Source organism: Lepidochelys kempii, chromosome 12 (genome assembly GCF_965140265.1).
Source record: "Lepidochelys kempii isolate rLepKem1 chromosome 12, rLepKem1.hap2, whole genome shotgun sequence".
Classification (NCBI taxonomy): Eukaryota; Metazoa; Chordata; order Testudines; family Cheloniidae; genus Lepidochelys; species Lepidochelys kempii.
The window spans coordinates 10,963,435-10,983,273 of record NC_133267.1 but is presented as its reverse complement, the minus strand read 5'-3'; the positions used below and the strand labels follow the sequence as shown (position 1 = coordinate 10,983,273).

The 19,839-nt window shown below is 47.5% G+C and overlaps 2 protein-coding genes across 5 annotated transcripts in view; one reads left to right on the top strand and one right to left on the bottom strand.

Moving 5' to 3' along the window:
* Positions 1-1,333: 1,333 nt before the first annotated feature.
* Positions 1,334-3,318, bottom strand: DDX28 (DEAD-box helicase 28). Its single transcript, XM_073307572.1, has one exon. The coding sequence runs from the start codon at positions 3,258-3,260 to the stop codon at positions 1,593-1,595; it is 1,668 nt and encodes a 555-aa protein (XP_073163673.1). The 5' UTR covers positions 3,261-3,318; the 3' UTR covers positions 1,334-1,592.
* Positions 2,824-19,839, top strand: part of DUS2 (dihydrouridine synthase 2) — a 54,597-nt gene continuing 37,581 nt past the window's right edge. The window contains exons 1-4 of one of the 4 annotated variants that reach the window (XM_073307577.1): positions 8,526-8,604; positions 11,130-11,200; positions 11,667-12,497; positions 17,329-17,374. In XM_073307577.1, the coding sequence (XP_073163678.1) occupies positions 17,347-17,374 (28 nt within the window). In that variant the 5' untranslated portion in view covers positions 8,526-8,604; positions 11,130-11,200; positions 11,667-12,497; positions 17,329-17,346. Of the gene's footprint in view, positions 3,455-8,461; positions 8,605-11,129; positions 12,498-17,328; positions 17,375-19,839 lie in introns of those variants that run through there. The other 3 variants (XM_073307575.1, XM_073307574.1, XM_073307576.1) reach the window with 3 other exon arrangements.

Genomic DNA, 19,839 nt, shown 5'->3' with positions numbered 1-19,839 from the left:
CAATACTATTACTGGAAAACTGCTGTCATTTTTACCATATAATTATAAAATAAATGGGAAAATAAACATTGTACTTACATTTCAGTATATAGTATGTCAAACAGTATAAACAAGTAATTGTATTAAATTTTAGTTTGTACTGACTTTGCTAGTGCGTTTTATGTAGCCTGTTGTAAAACTAGGCAAATATCTAGATGAGTTGATGTACCCCCTGGAAGATCTCTGTGTACCCCAGTTGAGAACCACTGCTTTAAGGCTCTCTCTCTGGAGGCAATGTCCTCACCTTCTCTGGGCCTTTCAGGCCTCAGCTCTCCTGCTGGGCCTCTAAAAGAGTTCATTTCCCCATATGGGATGCATCAAAGTCAAAGCCACTTTCCTAGTGGCTTCGGGGAGGGGAGGAGCCCATTCTCTACTCGATCCCAGCTCAGCCCAGAGATCCTAAAGATAGCACCTGTCTGCCGTGCCCCTTTAACTAAGAAGCATTGCTACTATGATTCCCCGGGCCATTTCCTCACAGCCCAGGATGTTCTTCATCCTTACCTCAGGTCCCAGCAACCAGTCCAGAGCTCCTTCAACCAGCCACACACAACATCTATGCTTCTCCAACTCCAGCAAGGAACTAATCTCACACTGGCCCTGTAGCTCCTCTTATACTAGACTGCTGGGCCCTGACTGGCTGCCCCCTGCAGCCCCTTTCTGATTGGCTGTTTCCCACACAACCACTCTAAGTAGCTTGGAGGACTCTCTCCATAGCCCTTCTCTGGGGTGAGGTGTGGCAGGGTCACGAGGCCTCGAGCAGGGGGCATTAGGGCCTGGTCCACCGTGCCAAAGTGACCATACATCCCGTTTTTGCCAGGACAGTCCCATTTTTAAGCTCTGTCCCGGACATCATGCCATTTTTGGTAAATCTGGGCATTTGTCCCATTTGCTCTTACCCCATGGGAGCACAGAGGACTGTTCGGGCAAGTGCAAATGGGACAAATGCCCAGCTTGGGGGAAAAAAAAGTTTTAACGGCCCCTCTGGCCAGTAGCAACACAAGCCCTCTTGTGCCAGCAGCCCCTGCAGGGCTGGCCTGAGCCACCTGGTGTTGCCACTGCCTCTCTGAAGAAGTCAATTATTATTTCTGCTTTTAAGTAAGTTGCATCTAATAATCACTGCCTACTTGAGGGAATATTGTGATTATGCACCGATACCTTATCCTGTACTATGTTCAAGACTATAATAAATCAACTAATAGGTAATATCTTCAAGTCATGCCTACTTTAAACTGAAATGAAAATTACAAGATTTCAGGAACTGATCAAATGCAATGCAGCCCTTACTAAACAGAGGAAAAATTTAGCATTTATTTATTAGTTGTGGAGTTTGTTACATCTGTTTAGATTTAAAAAAGCATGAAGTAGCAGTTCATACTGATATGCATCAGTGCACCTGCCAGTAACTAACCAGGCAGAAGTGGTAACTTTAACACTTTTGTTATGTTGTTTTTTCGCACATATCCTCATTTTGACTCACAAAACTAAGTTTAGCTGATTTAGCCTTCAATAGACGTCATTATCAGTACCCTAAATCCAATTTGAACATTAGCATTTCATTGTTCGTCAGCCTGAGTCGGGTCTGTTTTAGGCAAAGGCTCCTTAATGGCAGTCTCCATCCCAGGGAGACTGGTCCTTCTCCGGGCTGCAGTCTCTATCTTCCGCACCAGATCAACATCCCAACGATGGGTTACAAAACTAACCACAGTCCCAGGCACCTTGCTGCCTACACGCCCAACCCGCCCCACCCGATGGAGATAGTCCTGCAACGTGGATGGGAAGTCATAGTTGACTACAAGCTCCACACGGCTGGTATCCAGTCCACGGGAGGCTAAGTCTGTGCAAATGAGGACATCCCTTTGTCCCTTCTGGAAGGTGGTGAAAATGCCTGCTCTCATAGCTGCAGGCATCTGTCCCTGGAGCCTCAGGTGCTTGATTTTGTGATCATCTAGGATGTAGCCGAGCCAGTTGACGGTGCTGGCATTGTTACAGAAGACGAGAACGGCTCCGCTAGAGGGGCCCTGGTCTTTGATGAGCTGCAGTAGCTCAGATGACTTGTCGCTGCCTTTGAGGCGGATGAATTTCTGCTTGACATGGGGCAGGAGGTGGTGCAAGTTCTGGCTGGTGAGAGTGATGAAGTGACCCAGATCGGTGACCTTGCTCAGCAGCTGACCTAGCCCTTCAGGGAAGGTGGCTCCGACGATCACTAGCTGGGTTTTGATGTCCCACTGGTCGGCCACCTCCTTGGGGCTGTGGGCGATGGGGGCTTGCATGAGCACCTCCTCCACCAGATCCAGGAAAGAGGAGTCCAGCAGCGTGTCAGCCTCATCCAGCACCAGCCAGCACAGCCGCTCCAGCCTCACCATCCGCTTCCGCAGCGCCTTGCACAGGGCCCCAGGCGTGGACACCAGCAAGTCGGCATCGGGGTCCGAGCGGAGCTGGTTTTTCACGCTGGCCATGCCCCGGCCCCCGCCAATCTCCCGCACCCGCAGTCCCAGGGAACGGCCCAGGGAGGAGGCCACGCTGCGCACCTGCTCCGCCAGCTCCCGGGAGGGCAGCAGCACCAGGCTGCGAGGGGAGGGCGGCCAGGCCGGGCCCAGCGCGGGCCGAGACAGGAGTTTCTGGAACAGCGGGAGGAGATAGGCCAGGGTCTTGCCGCTGCCCGTCTCGGCGGCGCACAGCGCGTTCCCCCCGCGCAGCAGGGCGGGGATGGCGCGGCGCTGCACGGCCGTGGGCTGGGTGACGGAGAGGGACCGCAGGGCGGACACCAGCGCCGGCCCCAGCCCCAGCGCCTGGAAGGAGGCGCCCCCTCCCGCGGCTCGGGGAGGCTGCGGGGCCAGGGCCGGCGCCTGCTCTTGGGAGCGCTCCAGCTGGAAGTAGTCCCCGCAGGCGCGCCGGTGCTTCCAGCCCGCCGAGACCAGGAGCGGCCGCTCCCAGCGCCCCAGCGTCAGGCAGCGAGGCTGGCTCAGCTGCGGCCGCCGGCTCCGCAGCAGCAGCTTCCCCGCCCGGGTCGGAACCACCGGCACCTCCCGGCCCCGCCTGCGCGGCTCCCGAGCCAGCCGCAGCTGCAAGGCCCGGGGGATCCGCACCACGTTCTCCGGGGGCCGCGGGCCGCCGCCCTGCGCCCAGCGCACCAGGAGGAGCCGCGCGGCGGAAGTCCTGGCCCCGCCCAGCGCCAGCTCCCCGGGGGCCGCCATCAGCCGCCCGGCCTTGCTCAGCGCCATCCCGGGCGGCTACCGCGGCCCCGCGCGAGAAGCACCCACGTGGGGAGGCGAAGGGGCGCCCCCTGATGACGTGCGATACGAGCGCCGGGAGGGGAGGCGCATGCGCAGCGGGAGCCGGTGCAGGCTCGGGGGGTGGTTGCGGCCGTGCAGCGCGAGGGCGAGCGAGGTGCCGCCGGCGAGGCTCAGTTCGGCAGGTGAGCGGAGCTGGCGAGGCCTGGCTAGGGGCGGCGTTAGCCGGGCGGCTCCAGTGTGTGTGGGGCGCCCTGCCCTGGCGGGCTGGTTCTCCGCGATGGGGATGGGCGCCTGCTCCCTCCCCCGCCCCTCAGGGCCGGCCCTGGGGCTCCCGGCCGGCCCTGGGGCTCCCCCCCGCCCCCCAATAGCTGCCTCATGCCCTGCTCCACCGACCCCAGCCCCCCCCCCGCGGCCGGCCCAGGGGGCCCCCTCCCCTCCCCGGGGCGCCCCCGCGGCCGGCCCAGGGGGCCCCCTCCCCTCCCCGGGGCGCCCCCGCCCCTCCCCGGGGCGCCCCCGCGGCCGGCCCAGGGGGCCCCCTCCCCCCCTTCTGCTCCAGGTCCTTCCCCATAGGCCCCCATTCTCATAGCCCCTTGTGCCTCCACACACACCCCTGTCCCCAGGCTCACCCATGGCAGGCCTTGTGCCCTCACAGTGCTCCCGCTCCTCTCCCTCCTCCAGGTCCAACCCCTCCCTCCCAGGTCCAACCCCTCCCTGCGGCTGCCCCAGTGCCCCTTTCCCCCCTTTATTGCCATGGTCACCGCCCTGTCATATCCCCCTGGGCTTTTAACATCCTCACAAATCCTTACAGTTGCTATAATCTCTCCTTCCCCTGGCACGCCGGGCTGTTACCCCCATCTCCATGGCTGCTTCAGTAGCCCCCGTTTCTCCCCATTTTTATAACTGCTCCAGTGTCGTCTTCTCTCACTCCCCAACCCCTGGTCTCCTTAGTCCAGGGGTGCTCAGATTGTCATATAAAAGATGCAGGCCCTTGAGCACCATCCTGGGACCAATCCCTTGGCAGGAATCCTTGTTATTGGGTGGGAGCCAGTACTGAGAAGACCGAGCTGCCCCCTAGGGCACCATGGTGATAATTTGTAGAGATAGAGATTACAGTGGTGCTTAGCATGTGCCAGGCACTTTCCAGTCACTCCCTGCCTCGTGCAGTGAGAAAAATTTTTGTCTCTTCCACTGCACTAATGGCTTCTTTCTGCACCCCCAGATCTTGCTGTATCCGCTTCTAACTAAGAGGCTTAGTAGTCACCTCTAACTAGTAGATATCTGCCCAATTTTTAAACCATAGGGTTGTGTTCTTCAGATGCATGCGCAGATGGTAAGCGTTAATAATGCTAATGGGTGTTGCATGTATTGACAGAACTCTTACTGACTTATCTGGTAGCAGAAGCAGGTCCCTTGTTTGTAATTAAAATTGGTTGGAAATAAGAAAGTGATCTGGTCAATAGGGGCCTCATGCACCACCCATGGAAGTCAATGGAAAGACTAATTGACTTAGTGGGCTTTCAATCAGGTCCTGAGAGAGTAGCAAAGTATGCTACAAAATATCTGAATGCAAATCATTATTAAAGGTGATAAAGACAGCTGCAACAACCTCTCCCAGTTTTTATTTGAGGACACTGGCTCCTGGCATACTTGCAACTTTAAAAGTTAGATCACGTGCAGATGTTATATTACACGTTACAAGTTGTTTCTAATTAGCCAGTTCACCTAGATAGGTGCTCCTTTCATATATAGTTTAGACTTATTCCAAATATGCTGTTTTCCTATTTATTCTAAACTCTAGTTGCCTACTTTAGATCAGTCTTAAGTATACGCTGACCCAGTAGGCAAAGAAGAAAAACTATCCCCCAGACCTCTTACCATGAATTGTCATCTTGCATTTGTCGCTTCTTTTGTGGTGAGGAACTGCTTGAGAATGTAGATTCTGGGTGCTCTGATTCTTTAGGCTATTGACTCCGGTTCTGCTAATGTGTCAACTTTTGCCTCTGACTTAAAATTAACTGATCAGTTGTGTGAAAAATTGACTTTACATCCGCAAGGTAGAGGATTGAAACCCTAATAACGAGAGGCCAATAGGAAAGATGAAGAGGGACTTTCACAACAATGAGATCCAAAGATGATATGCAACGGCAGGAAAATGTCAGGGAGAATGCTAGAATAGATCAGTCTGTTGTACCAGAGAGCCTCAGCTCCCTACACCCAAAACTCCCCTCCGAGCCTTCCAAACACCCATCCCACTGAGCACCACCCAGCATTAGGGTTGCCTTGGTCGGTGGCTCATACCCTGCACTGGGCTCAGCTGCTAGTCCCGGCTGAGCTGGGGGTGGGGAAGGAGCACAGTTCCCCTACAGGGAGTTGCTGGGACTGGGTCAGACCTACCCCCATAAACTTTCCCTGGCTGCAGGAAATGCTGCACCCCATCTCCCGTTTCCTGCGCCCATCACTACTTAGCCACGGGGGAGCTGCTCTTCCATCCGCCCAAGCCCTCCGCACCCAGACTCCCCCGCTGAGCGCTCCAGACCCCCCCTGCTGATCCCCATTGCCCTCCAACACCCAGACCCCAGAGCCCTGGGATGTGCCTCACCACCAGGGGTGGGGGGGTGATGTCCCACCCCTGGTGAAGTTAGTGGCCTGTTTCTCACTGCAGTGCTGAAGCCTCCACATTTATTTATTGACAAATAAAATATGCAAATTTTTGCAGAATTTTAAAATAGTGTGCACAGAATTTTTAGTTTTTTGGCACATAATTCCCTCAGGAGTAGTATGTAGCTGACTCCAGCTACTGTAACAGTTTGTTGTGAAAGAGGACACAAGCAAGATAAGGCTGCAGAGCTTGAACTCCACAGCTTCTGTTGCACTCAGCATCACGTAGGAAGCCTAGTGCAGCTGCTGAAGAATTGGTGTGATGTGATCTCCATAGCTGATGTCTAATGGATGCTTTCTACATCAGCTGAAAGTGAGCTTGAAGTATAGCCCTAGCAGAAGAGTATTGCAGTTCTCCAGTCTAGAAGTCTCAAAGACGTGGACTGTTTATTCACATAAATTCCACACCACTTCTTTTAGTCAGATAAACTGAGTTCTACTGTGTATATCAAATACACAAACTAAACTGAAATAACATTATTAAGGTTGCAGAGTGAAGCACTCAGAAGTAAGGAAATGCTGGAATTGAGGTTGTCTGTGTAACTTTAATTCACCCCTCTCTTGTGCATATTAATTGTGATAGTCTTTGATTACATGTTCACATGGTATTTTTTTTTCGATGGTACCTGATCACTATAATGTTTGTGAAGCACTTGCACTCAGATTTCCCCATACACAACCCTCTTATCCCACACCTGGAACACTCCCCCCAACACCCCCTGTGAAATTCATTCACACTAATGAATTTATTTTCACAGGAGATCTGTGAAATGAGAGGTTATTATATCCCCATTTTACGGATGTGGGGACGGAGATTAAGATCAAAAGCATCCATAAATTGCCTAGGACTGAGTTTTACAGACTCAGTAACATTATGTAGGACTCTGTGTTCACAGCTCCAATTGACTTCAGTTGTAATTGTAAGTAATCATCACTTTTGCAAATCACATGCCGAAGTCTCAAGTCAAGTATCCAGAAAATAAGCAACACATAATTAGTGACCACCTTTGAAAGGTTTGATTTAAATGAGTTGCCTAGCATCACACAGGGACTCTGTGGCAGAGAGAATCCAGTTCACCAGGGCAGCATTCAACTGCCTTAACTATGAGACCATCCTTTCTTTTCCTGCAAGCCCCTGTTCAGTTACTATACACCTTCCAGATTCTGCAACAAATGAAGCAGGGGTCCTACAGACAACAGTCTCCTTCATTACACACCCCTGATTCATCCACAGAGCAAGTCTGTCCTGTACACTGAATGAGGGAGGAATGCTTTGGAAAAATGATATGTAATTAAAGTTTGTATCGTAATGCATATGCTCAAAGGAGGCAAAGTAAGGTTTCCCAGGCAACCTTAATTCTGGCAATTCCTAAATCTTGAGAGCTTGACTTTGCAACTATAATGTTTTCATCTAGTGTTTTTGATTTCTGTGTAATTTCGTAGGCTATAAAAAACTAAACTGCAAAAGCACAAATTCCATCCTGTGACATCTTATCAACCCCAACATGGGTCATCAGTAGAGTTAGAACCTTTAATTCTACCGTACACACCTCTGGTACTTGAGCTAATGGAGTAACTGATAGTTGATTGTAATTCTGTATGTGTACTAGCAGTAGAGAGAAATGAGACGCTTTGTCAGAGGGTTTCACAAGTATTTGGTGACAGCAGAGGAATGGTTGGACTCAGGCAGAAATCTTTGGTTCCATTGCAGGCTCTGGAAGGGAGTGTGCTGCAATGGGCACAGACCCTTCTGCTCATGCCATCCAAGCTTTATCCCTTTTGCCTTGTTCCCTCCACCCTGTCCCTGTCCTGTTCTGCTCACAGGAACTTCCATGCTCCACTTCTCCGGCTTCTCATGCCAGTCTGTTTGCCCAGACATTCCAAACTCTTCCTCCACCTTGTCTCCTGTCTTCTTACCCAGCCAATCTCAGTTCCTCCCTCCTGCAGCTCCTTGTCGAGTCTGTTTTTCCCATCCTCCTCCTGGTGTCCAGTTGACTCCTCTCTGCCACCATGCCTCATCAACAATAACTGTGCTCCTAGACAAAAGATGTACACCACTGCATGGATGGTACTCCTCTCTGAGTGTGCAAGCTGCTTGCGCACACTAGCGTGACCAAGGACAGCTGCTGGTGAGCCTGGTGCCCACTGGAAGCAGTAAAGCCATGCTGGAGGAGCTGACCGGGCTGGGTGCTGGCTCCTGTGAGCGGCATCCCGACATGGTGCTGCAGTTCCTGGTAGAGCCCTGCATCTGTTAGATGGTTGGCTTATAAAACAATCTACTTTGCTCCTTAGCAGTCAAATGCAGGGATTCCTGAAGAAACTCATTTGAGAAAATGTGAGGTTAATCCCTTTAGCTAGATCCATTTTCTATCAAAATGAAAAAGCAAGCTGACAACTTTTTTTAGTAATAAATTGTAGGTTTAAAAAAACAAGAACATGAATTTTGATGGCAGTGGGGTAAGGAAATCTTGATTCTACATGTACACTGGCAGAGAGAATGTTTCTCTCATTTGTTTTGCTTTCTGTTTCAGAGCATACAACAAAAGGAATGACTGTGAACACTCCAGCACTCTGTTTCAGAAGCAAGAAAATTCTGGCTCCTATGGTGCGGGTTGGAACATTACCCATGCGTCTTTTGGCTTTGGATTTTGGTGCTGATATTGTATACTGTGAGGTATGAAGGCTAAGGAGATGGGGGAGGCTCTGTTTTCTTATGATATGGCAGTTTTATGAACAATATTGGTTTCTCAGTAGTCATATCCTCATGGATGTTAAAGGGATTAGCATTGTTACTGAATGGTCTTCAAACTTTCATGTGTAGCCTTTTATTTTATTTAAAGTGAATTTTGTAATGTGGTATTACACCCCCATGGGTTTGGCTCTGGTGGCCACAGTTTCAAGCTTAACGGAGTGAAAGTCACCTCTGCTATTTGCTTCAGATTTAGCTTCTCTAGGAACACATAAGGACCAAGGATAGTGACCACTCATACATTTACAAGTATAAGTCTGTTTTATAAATTTTATTAAAGTTACAATTAAAGTTATGATTACACACACACACACACACATATATATATAAATAAAAATTCTATAAAGACCTTTGCACAAGTTACGAGTATAGTTATACTCACATCCTAAACAATATTCTTATGGTCTGGTGGCTGCCTTGCCAATTGATCACTAGTAGAGGTATGGTTCCTGCTAGAGTTTTCCATAGGAAGCTCAGTTTTTCTAATCTGGGCAACCTCATTTTATAATATGATTCTGACTACACCTCATTAGCATTTACACAAATAGTGTACCTTGTGGTAAGAGCATGTGTCAGAAGAATGTGACTACCGGGTATCTTGTCAACAAAAAATTATTTTACTGTTCATTTTTCGCAAGATCACCCATAGGTGCATCTTTTCCTTTAATCTTGTGGCATGGGGTCATTCTTTGGTCACTTACCTGTGTCAAGCATTTCTTAAGCCAGTGGCCTAGTATAGCTAAGCTAACATTTTACAGGCCTCAGCCTGTAGGCCTTGCATTTCAACCCTACTTACTTAGGGTATGTCTACACTAAGAAATTAGGTCGAATTTATAGAAATCGGTTTTGTAGAAAGCATTTTTATACAGTCGATTGTGTGTGTCCCCACACAAATGCTCTAAGTGCGTTTAGTCAGCGGAGTATCAATGCAACCGTTGACTTCCGGAGCGTTGCACTGTGGGTAGCTATCCCACAGTTCCCTCAGTCTCCGCCACCCATTTGAATTCTGGGTAGAAATCCCAGTGCCTGATGGGGCAAAAACATTGACGTGGGTGGTTCTGGGTACATATCGTCAGGCCCCCCCCCGCCCCCTTCCCTCCCTCCTTCCGTGAAAGCAACGGCAGACAATCGTTTCGGGCCTTTTTCCATCACAGATGCCATAGCACTGGGAACATGGAGCCTGCTCAGATCACTGTGGCAATTGTGAGCACTATAAACACTGCGTGCATTATCCAGCAGGATATGCAGAACCATAACTGCAAGAAAAGTGAAACCAGGCGAGGAGGAAGCGACTGCAGCGCAGTGAGGAGAGTGATGAGGACATGGACGTAGACTTCTCACAGAGTACGGGACCCTGCAGTGTGCACATCATGGTGTCAATTGGGCAGGTTCATGGTGTGGATCGCTGATTCTGGGCCTGGGAAACAAGCACAGACTGGTGAGACCGCATAGTGCTGCGGGTCTGGGACGATTCCCAGTGGCTGCAAAACTTTCGCATGCGTAAGGGCACTTTCATGGAACTTTGTGACTTGCTTTCCCCTGCCCTGAAGCACAAGAATACCAAGATGAGAGTAGCCCTCACAGTTGAGAAGCGAGTGGCAATAGCCCTGTGGAAGCTTGCAACACCAGACAGCTACTGGTCAGTCGGGCATCAATTTGGAGTGAGCAAATCTACTGTGGGGGCTGCTGTGATGCAAGTAGCCAACGCTATCACGGAGCTGCTGATATCAAGGGTAGTGACTCTGGGAAATGTGCAGGTCATAGTAGATGGCTTTGCTGCAATGGGATTCCCTAACTGTGGTGGGGCGATAGACGGAACCCATATCCCTATCTTGGCACCGGAGCACCAAGGCAGCGAGTACATAAACCACAAGGGGTACTTTTCAATGGTGTTGCAAGCACTGGTGGACCACAAGGGACGTTTCACCAACATCAGCGTGGGATGGCCGGGAAAGGTACATGGCGCTCGCAACTTCAGGAACTCTGGTCTGTTTCAACAGCTGCAGCAAGGGACTTACTTTCCAGACCAGAAAATAACCGTTGGGGATGTTGAAATGCCTATAGTTATCCTTGGGGACTCAGCCTACCCCTTAATGCCATGGCTCATAAAGCCATACACATGCACCCTGGACAGTAGTCAGAAGCTGTTCAACTATAGGCTGAGCAAGTGCAGAACGGTGGTAGAATGTGCATTTGGGCATTGTGGAAGGACAGCATGAGGTCAGAGAACATTTCATCGTGAGTGCGTTTTTTTCACCTTCTAATCTTTACTAGCCTCTGGGAAGGAGAAACATATGCAGCTGGTGGAGGGGGAAAAAAGAAAGGGAGAGTGGTAGTTAAAAAGACACATTTTATAGAACAATGGGTACACTCTTTCATGGTAAACCTTGCTGTTAACATTACATAGCACGTGCTTTCATTACAAGGTCGTATTTTGCCTCTTATTGAAGGTATGCCGGTTTGGTGTGAGAGATCACTCATGCAGGGCCGGGCAGTAGAATTCGGCTTGCAGGCAGCCATGGTAAGCCACAGTCTTTTGGCTTCTTTAACTTTCATAACATGTGGGAATGGCTTCAAACAGCAGCGCCCTCGTTTCCCATACGAAGTCGCCATTGGGTTGCCCATTAAAAATGGGTTGGCAATTTAAAAGGACGGGCTGCAGTTTCCGGGTTCATGTGCAGCAGAAACCCAACTAACCCCCACCCCCCCCACACACCCAATTCTCTGGGATGATGGCTTCACCCCTCCCCCCACCGCGTGGCTAACAGCAGGGAAGATTTCTGTTCAGCCACAGGCAAACAGCCCAGCAGGAACGGGCACCTCTGAATGTCCTCTTACTAAAACCACCCTATTTCAACCAGGTGACCATGAATGATATCACTCCCCTGAGGGTAACACAGAGAGATAAAGAAGGGATATTGTTTGAATGCCAGCAAACACCAGGACCATACGCTGCAATGCTTTGTTCTGTAATGATTCCCGACTAGGTGCTACTGGCCTGGCGTGGTAAAGTGCCCTACCATGGAGGATGGAATAAGGCTGCCCTCCCCAGAAATCTTTTGCGAAGGCTTTGGGAGTACATCCAGGAGAGCTTTATGGAGATGTCCCTGGAGGATTTCCGCTCCATCCTCCATCCCCAGTTGCTGAACTGGCCGCGAATGCCAGGGCAAATTAATCATTAAACACACTTGCTTTTAAACCATGTATCATATTTACAAAGGTACACTCACCAGAGGTCCCTTCTCCGCCTTCAGGGTCCGGGAGCCCGCCTTGGGTGGGTTCAGGGGCGGGGGGTACTGGGTCCAGGTCCAGGGTGATAAACAGATCCTGGCTGTTGGGGAAACCAGTTTCTCCGCTTCCTTGCTGTGAGCTATCTCCAACCTCCTCCTCATTATCATCTTTCTCGCCCCCAAAACCCACTTCCATGTTGCCTCCCACTCCTGGGACGGAGTCAAAGCACAGGGTTGGGGTAGTGGTGAATGGTGTGCAGCTCATCATAGAAGTGCGGCATGTCTGGGGCTCTGAACTGGAGTGGCCGTTTGTCTCTCTGGTTTTTTGGTAGGCTTGCCTGAGCTCCTTAATTTTCATGCGGCACTGCTGCAGGTCCCTGTTATAGCCTTTGTCCTTCATGCCATTGGAGATTTTTTTCAAATATTTTGCATTTCGTCTTTTCGAGCGGAGTTCTGCCAGCACGGATTTGTCTCCCCATACAGCGATCAGATCCCATACCTCCCGTTTGGTCCATGCTAGAGCTCTTTGGTGATTCTGGGACTGCATGGTCTCTTGTGATGATGATCTCTGCGTGGTGACCTGTGCAGGTGAGCTCGCCACACTGGCCAAACAGGAAATGAGATTCAAAAGTTCACGGGCCTTTTCCTGTCTACCTGGCCAGTGCATCTGAGTTGAGAGTACTGTCCAGAGCGGTCACAACTGAGCACTCTGGGTTAGCTCCCGGAGGCCAATACCGTCGAATTGTGTCCACAGTACCCCAAATTCGACCCGGCAAGGCCAATTTCAGCGCTAATCCCCTAATTGGGAGTGGAGTAAAAAAATCGATTTTAAGAGCCCTTTAAGTTGAAAAAATGGGCCTCATCGTGTGGATGGGTGCAAGGTTAAATCGAGATAATGCTGCTAAATTCGACCTAAACTCGTAGTGTAGACCAGGCCTCAGATATCTAATACATACTTATCACTTCTAATTATTGATCATTCTTATACTTCTATAATCCTACAATTGAAATCTATGTAGCATACAATGATTATCTATGATATAGCATATGAGTTAATTATAAAATCACACAACACTTAATAAATGAATGATAAAATGGACCGATTGGCTACACATGCACTTCCTTAATTAAAAAATAACATTAAGAGGAAATAGATGACTCAAGATATTGGTAGATATAGAGCCTTTCATTATGTTGCCATTTGAATCCAGCACAGGTTGGTCATGAAAGTTTATTTGATCACTGTTTGGGAGCCTCAATGAAAGGAACGTGGTGGTTTAATTTTAGTTGCAAATGGAAAATTGTCTATGAACAAAAGCCATCACCAGAACTACCTCTAATTTTCACACTTGTTAGCATTCTTGGAGGAGAGGCAAAGGATTGAAGTGGGCTAGCATTATGGGGTTTGTCTATAGTACTTCTGGGAGTGAGCCTTCCAGGCAGAGTAGAGAAACTTGCACTATCTTGGCTTGAGTAGCAGTTTCCAACTCCTGTCTCTGAATGCTCTCAGAAATTACCAGGTAAGCTGGCCCCAAACAGAGAGTGTACACACAGCTTGACTGGTACAACTCAGGATCTGGTCCTTAATAACATTGCAACACTGAAATATATTTATAGTAAAACTTTAAAAGATAGTGAATAAGGCTGATAAATAGAAATGGTTACATATATAAAACAAAACATAAAATGAAATCTTAGGTCTACACTTATTAGTAGTTCCAGTTCCTGTGTAATGAAGTTGATTTTCTCCCAAGGATTCAGTCTTTGACAGAGCTTCTGGTTTTCAGTCAAAACAAGGATCTGAACTTTCATGAACACCCCCCACCCTTCAAGGAATTTCCTCTGTGAATTGATAACAAAAATTTCGCACTTATTGCTCAGTTATAGTTCAGTAAACCTTTTGAAATGCTCTCTGATTTTAATCTACTCTTCTTGATAATTTCACATCCCCTTGTTGGTTGCATATACACATGGGGCTTCCATTGTATTGAATAATAATGCTTAGCTTACATCTGAAACAGAGAGAGGTGACTAAACATGCTTTTTCAGGCAAAGAACTTGTTTATGAACTCTGCCATGTTACAGCTTTTAAAACGTATCTTCAGTGTGTAAGTGTAACTCCTTATATAGTGTCTATACGTTCATTTCACAATGATTAATTAATGAAGGGTGTATCATTTGATACCTTACATTTAATACCTTGCAAGATGCTATTGATTACTCCTCCGGGAACTCTGCGCCAAAAAAAATTATGCACACAATATTTTAAAATTCTGCAAAATGCTGCAAATTTTATTTGTCAATAAATAAATGTCTCTCCAGCATGGCATGGGGAGCATAGGCCACTAGCTGCATTGAGGTGGGAGATCACCCTGAAGTTCCAACCTCCATCAGTACAGAGACTCAGCAGTGAGGCTTCACCTGACCCTGAGACAATGCAGAGCTGGGCCTGCCCCAGAAACATCCTGGGGCCCTGTCCCTGTGTGCCAAGTGTGGGTGGGCAGGCTTAGCCCAGCAGGATCCAAGTGTGGGGGGATCCAGGTGTGGGGTGAGAGGGTTCTGTGCGGGGCAATCTGGGTGTGGGTGGCTCAGTGGGAGATCAGGATGCACAGAGGCTTGTTGGGGTGTTCCAGGTACAGGATCAATGGCATTCTGCAGGGGATCCAGGTGAAGGTGGTTGGGGCTCAGGAGCGTGGAGCTGGGTGTGGGGAGATGGGGCTCGGCGAGGGGGGGCTGGGTGTGAGGGGGCTCAGTTGGGGGGTCTGGTTGCTGGGGGAGTGGGGCTTGGTGGAGTGGGGATCAGTGTGGTGGGGGTCTGGTTGTGAGGGGAGGGGTCCAGGTGTAGGGGGGTTGGGCTTGTCAGGATGAAGGTTTGATGGGCCTGCTTAACAGAGGAGCACCAGCTTCTGCCGAGCGGATGCCACCTGCCGGGCTCCAGCTTCCCCCAGCGATTCTCCTATCCCCTTTTCTTCTCCATCCCCCTCCCCCATTCCAACCCCCCTTCCTTTCCCACTGCCTCTGCCCCCATCCCTTTACCCTCCTTTCCCTCATTTCCCCCACCCCCCCAACCCAGCCCCACCGCGGGCTCTCACTGTTGCACAGAGTAGAAAACAGGAAGGCTCCCTCTCAGCACACAGAAATGGTGTCTGACTGGCACTAGGACCCAAGAGGCAGCATTCAGCTGCAGTCAGTGGGAGCTGAGATACAGCTTCCTTCAGCTGGGCAGCTCTGCGCTTGTGGAATGAGGGGGGCGCAGTGGCATGTTAGCCCATGCCTTGCCTCTGTTTGGAGGGGGGCAACCGCCCCAAAAAACTGCATCCATGGGTGCACAGTCCCACAGACTCCCCCCCCCCACGAGTATATTGATGGATAAATACTATGAAAGCAGTATGTTAGGTGTAATGAGCTTGTCTGGCCTGATAGAAGTTGCTTTTACAGAACAGTGAGCCCTTTGCCAATTGGCATTAAGAAGTTCTGACGATCACACACACACCCCTTACAATGAAACAGCATAGTCAGCCACCAGCTATTCTGCAGGCTTTTGGTCATAACCCTCTTGCCTGGACAAGTATCTGCTACAATATTTTTTCTTCCCTTAATATGCACAATTTTCATGTCATAGAATCATAGAATATCAGGGTTGGAAGGGACCTCAGGAGATCATCTAGTCCAACCCCGTGCTCAAAGCGGGACCAATCCCCAATTTTTGCCCCAGATCCTGAAATGGCCCCCTCAAGGATTGAGCTCACAACCCTGGGTTTAGCAGGCCAATGCTCAAACCACTGAGCTATCCCTGGCTCCCCCCCTGCATTGTAGTTCACTTTAGAAGTGAATGTAGTTCATTCTCCTGAATGTCCCTGTGTAGAGAAGACCAGAGAAGACAAATCATCCCCAGTTCATAGATGGGGAACTGAGACACAGATGACTTGCCCAAGGCCATGCTGAAAGTCTGGCAGAGTTAAGAGCTGAATGCAGGTTTGTGTCCCAGTCCAGGGGAAGCAGCTGAATCAGTTCATACTCTAGATGCTCTGCCCAAGCATACCCTTTTACTGGCAGCCCATGCCAGTTTTCTGGATTGTACCTGCTGACTTTGAGTTCCTTGGCAAAACAGTGTTGTGGATTGTCTGTGCTGCCAAAACACCCTTTTAGGCTTCCTGCGGTCTGGGGTCTTGAAGCTTTGGTTTCCAGCACAGAAGCCTGCAGAAAAGAACCTATACATTTTAATTCCCAGGCTGAGACACTTTTTATAGTTACAGCCTGCAGCTTTACCATCCAAATTAGAAGCCCTGAAAAATTGATTTTGTAATAGAAATACTGGCAGACCCTTTATGTTGATTGTGGAATGGCCATTGTAATAGTCTTCAAAATTATCACAGGATATGAAAATGTCCTGTTCTGCGGGCCCCGCAGACCCAGAGTGGCCCGGGGGATTAGCGGGGGGCTGGGAGCAGCCCGCTCCGCTTCCCTCACCCTGGCCCCAGCTGTGTTGCTCGGGGGAGGGAGCTTGGGGGAAGGGATCCCTCCCCACACACACTCACCAGCAGCGATGGAGGCGGAGCAGCCTGGCTCCAGCCCGCTCCACTCCGCCAGCTCCCAGCCACGGTGTCTGAGTGCCTGTCAGGGGGCAGGGGTGTGGATAGGTGTCGGGGCAGTCAGAGGACAGGAAGCAGAGGGGTTGGGTAGGGGATGGGGTCCTGGGGGTGATTAGGGACAGGGGGTCTCTGGAGGAGGCGGTCAGGGGACAAGGAGTAGGGGGGCCAAAGCAAGTTTGATATAACGCGGTTTCACATATAACGCGGTAAGATTTTTTTGGCTCCCGCGGACCGCATTATATCGGGGTAGAGGTGCAGTTTGAGCAAAGACAAAAAATCATATTTATTGTTGCCTCGTTTAATGGCTGTTGGATAGTGAAGAAATGGAGAAAAGTTGTCAGTAAAATCTGATTCTTTCAGCATTTGAGAATATCTCCAGGAAACTGCAGAGTTTCTCCGATATAGAGAGGTGGGTCCTGGGCTTCTCATCAAGGTAATGCTACTGGACTTTGCTGATGAGAGGTTGCCCCCTTTTGTATCAGCCTCTGCATGATAGGATTAGTCTCCTGGCTATAGGTGTCTGGTCACTTTTTGCCCCAAGCTCTAGAATTACCATAGGATAGTTGATTAGATGGGTCACTGATCTAGTCTGCTGTTATAACATTTCTGTACATATGGTTATGAAATCTAATTGTGGTCATAAACTATTGTATTTTACAGTGTTTCTTTAATTTTCATTCATGTCCTCTTGTGCTGTTTCTCTAGAGCTGAACTATAATATCTGTCATAAGAGGCAAATTAACCAATTTTACATTGATAAACATGCTAGTGTATTTTTATTTTGTTTTTTTAATTCACTTGCATATATTTCTGATCTTTATTCTAAGGAGCTGATTGACATAAAGATGGTGCAGTGCAAAAGAGTTGTAAATGGCAAGTACAATATATTTTGATAAAAACTTTCAAGTACCATTTTTCTTCAGTAAATGCTGAGAAATGCTCGTTTACTTTGTTGATTTGGTAGCTAGAGACACTTAAGCAGTAGCTACAAGAGGTGTTAATATTCCCATTCCATTGAATAAAGAGTTAGAGGGACACATTTGGGTTAAAAATAAAATGGAAAAAAAATAATTTCATTACTGTTATTCATAATTACTTACATTATTAAAACTAAAAGGTTAAGATCTAATTTGTTTTTAGCAACTTGCACATAATTGGTGAAATCTTCTAAAATGACTTCTTGCTTAAAGAATGAAATGAGTTTATATGTTCTCCAACAACTGGGTCAGTTTGCTCAGCTTACAGAGGATTTTTTTTTTTTTTGGTCAGGTTTTAGTTCTTTCTGTTATAACAGTAATAAAGTTTCCATAACTGAAATTTAGTTGATAGTTTGGTTGGTGTCACATAATATAGAATAGATTCCAGCTTGCTTTGCAATGGATGTATGCAGCTAACAGGACTGAAAGCATTTTTAGTAATGTTTACAGATAGAATTTGAAGACGAGGGCTGGTCGATTTTTTGAATGCAAAATGTTTTAATAAAAAAATCTCCTTTTTGTAATGGAAAATTAGCACCAAAAATGTGGGATTTTTTCCCAAGTTTTCTGGTTTTCAACTGAACTGGAAAAATAACTAGTCTTTTTTAATGTATTTTTTAAAGTTACCCCCTATTCTCTCCTTTTTCCCCTTCCCCTTTTATTGGCAAAATGGAAAAAAGGGTGGGGGGAAAAAAAGGAAAAGGGTAGGGGGGAGAGGAAAAAGGAAGAAAATTACAGTGGGGTTGTGAAATGGGGGTTAAAGGAAAAATTAAACTAAGAGAGCAATGTTTGAAACTGAAAATTTTCAAAGAAAATATTGTTCCATTTCAAAACCTGCAAAATTAAAATGACTTACAAACTCTTGTAGAAAATATTGAAGTCCTTTTAAGTGTACTTCTGCTTTTGACCAGCTCTATTGAGGAAACATTGGGAGCATTTATGTTGAATTATAGATTCAAATTAACGCATTTACAATTTTGTGCCCTTTTACCATTTAAACTGAGGTGGTTTTAAGTGCACTCAATGCACTTATTTCCATTAAATGTACACTGTGTTTTATCTCTATGTATTCAAACTCATTGGTGCTGAATAAACTTCCTCCTTAATAACTTTAAATTGGGAGAACTCCAGTGACCTACATCACATATATAGGTAGTCTTCTGATTAAGGATTTAAGTATTAAATCTGAAATACAATGGGTTTTGGGTTGTTGTTTTTTATGAGAAAACCTAGAGGCAATTATTAGAACAGACCTTGGAACACACAAACATTCATGTTCGCTGTTAGGATATAGATATGCAGGCCTGCCTGTAAAGGCCTATACTTTAAGAATTTAGGTATATGTTTATTATTTAGCTAGTTATAGAGGTATAAAAGAAAGAATCAAGCCCCCTAACATTCACAAATAACTATACCAAGCAGTCTCTTCTTTAATGTGATAGCTCAGAGGGACACTCAAGGATAATAGTCTTTAACATAGAGCTATTCTCAGTGTAGGTCAGTTTTTTGAGCTCTTGCCTTGGCTATTTGGCTTGCCCCTCTCCCCATTCATAAGCTGAAAACCTACAATTTCTATACTGTTTTAAGGTACATAATGGTGAATATCACAGTAATGGTGCTGTACAACCCAGAAAAGCACATGGTGAAATTTTTGACTATCATGTAAACATGTAGCAAGCTGGGTCTTGATTTGTTTTGTTTCATAAATGTTTGTTTTAGTAAGTTAGTTGAAAAGAAAAGATAAGATACACCTGAATTGTTTGAAAATGACAATGGGGTGACAAAGGTGTACGTCAATTTTTACGTTTCAGAATAGTCAACTAAAATAGTGGCTTCCACTTTTGTACAGTGCCTAATGCAATAGGGTCCTAACTTGGTTGCCCTTAAGGTGCTACTGCAACATACATTTCAAATAATGAGTGGTGACTGCATGAAAGGGGTGAAGAACTGGACTAGAAACAAGGCAGAGCATACATATTAATGGACTGGATGGAACACATTCTGTGTAGATTTATATAGTTAATATAGTCCTGTTGGCTCTAATGAATTTTGCTGTGTAAATCATTACAAGATGACCCAGTTTATGTTAACAGTTTGAATGAGAAGGGCTTAACTGACCCTTCTGAAAGCAGATAAAATTTGAGTCTACAGGTATATGCTTTCAAGAAATAAGATTCATCCCAGTGTGAATGATCCCCACAATGCTCTATACACCTCTTCTGCCCTTCAGAGAGGATCTTAAGAGATAAAGGGGGACTGGCACTTTCATCCTAAAGGTGTCAGGTGAAATTGGCAATTATGACTTCTAAGGAATTTGTATATGGTGTGGTGTATTAGTATACTTTGTCTAATATTATTCTT

Coding starts and splice junctions, on each gene's coding strand:
- DDX28 (XM_073307572.1), bottom strand. CDS start 3,260: ATGGCGCTGAGCAAGGCCGGGCGGCTGATGGCGGCCCCCGGGGAGCTG.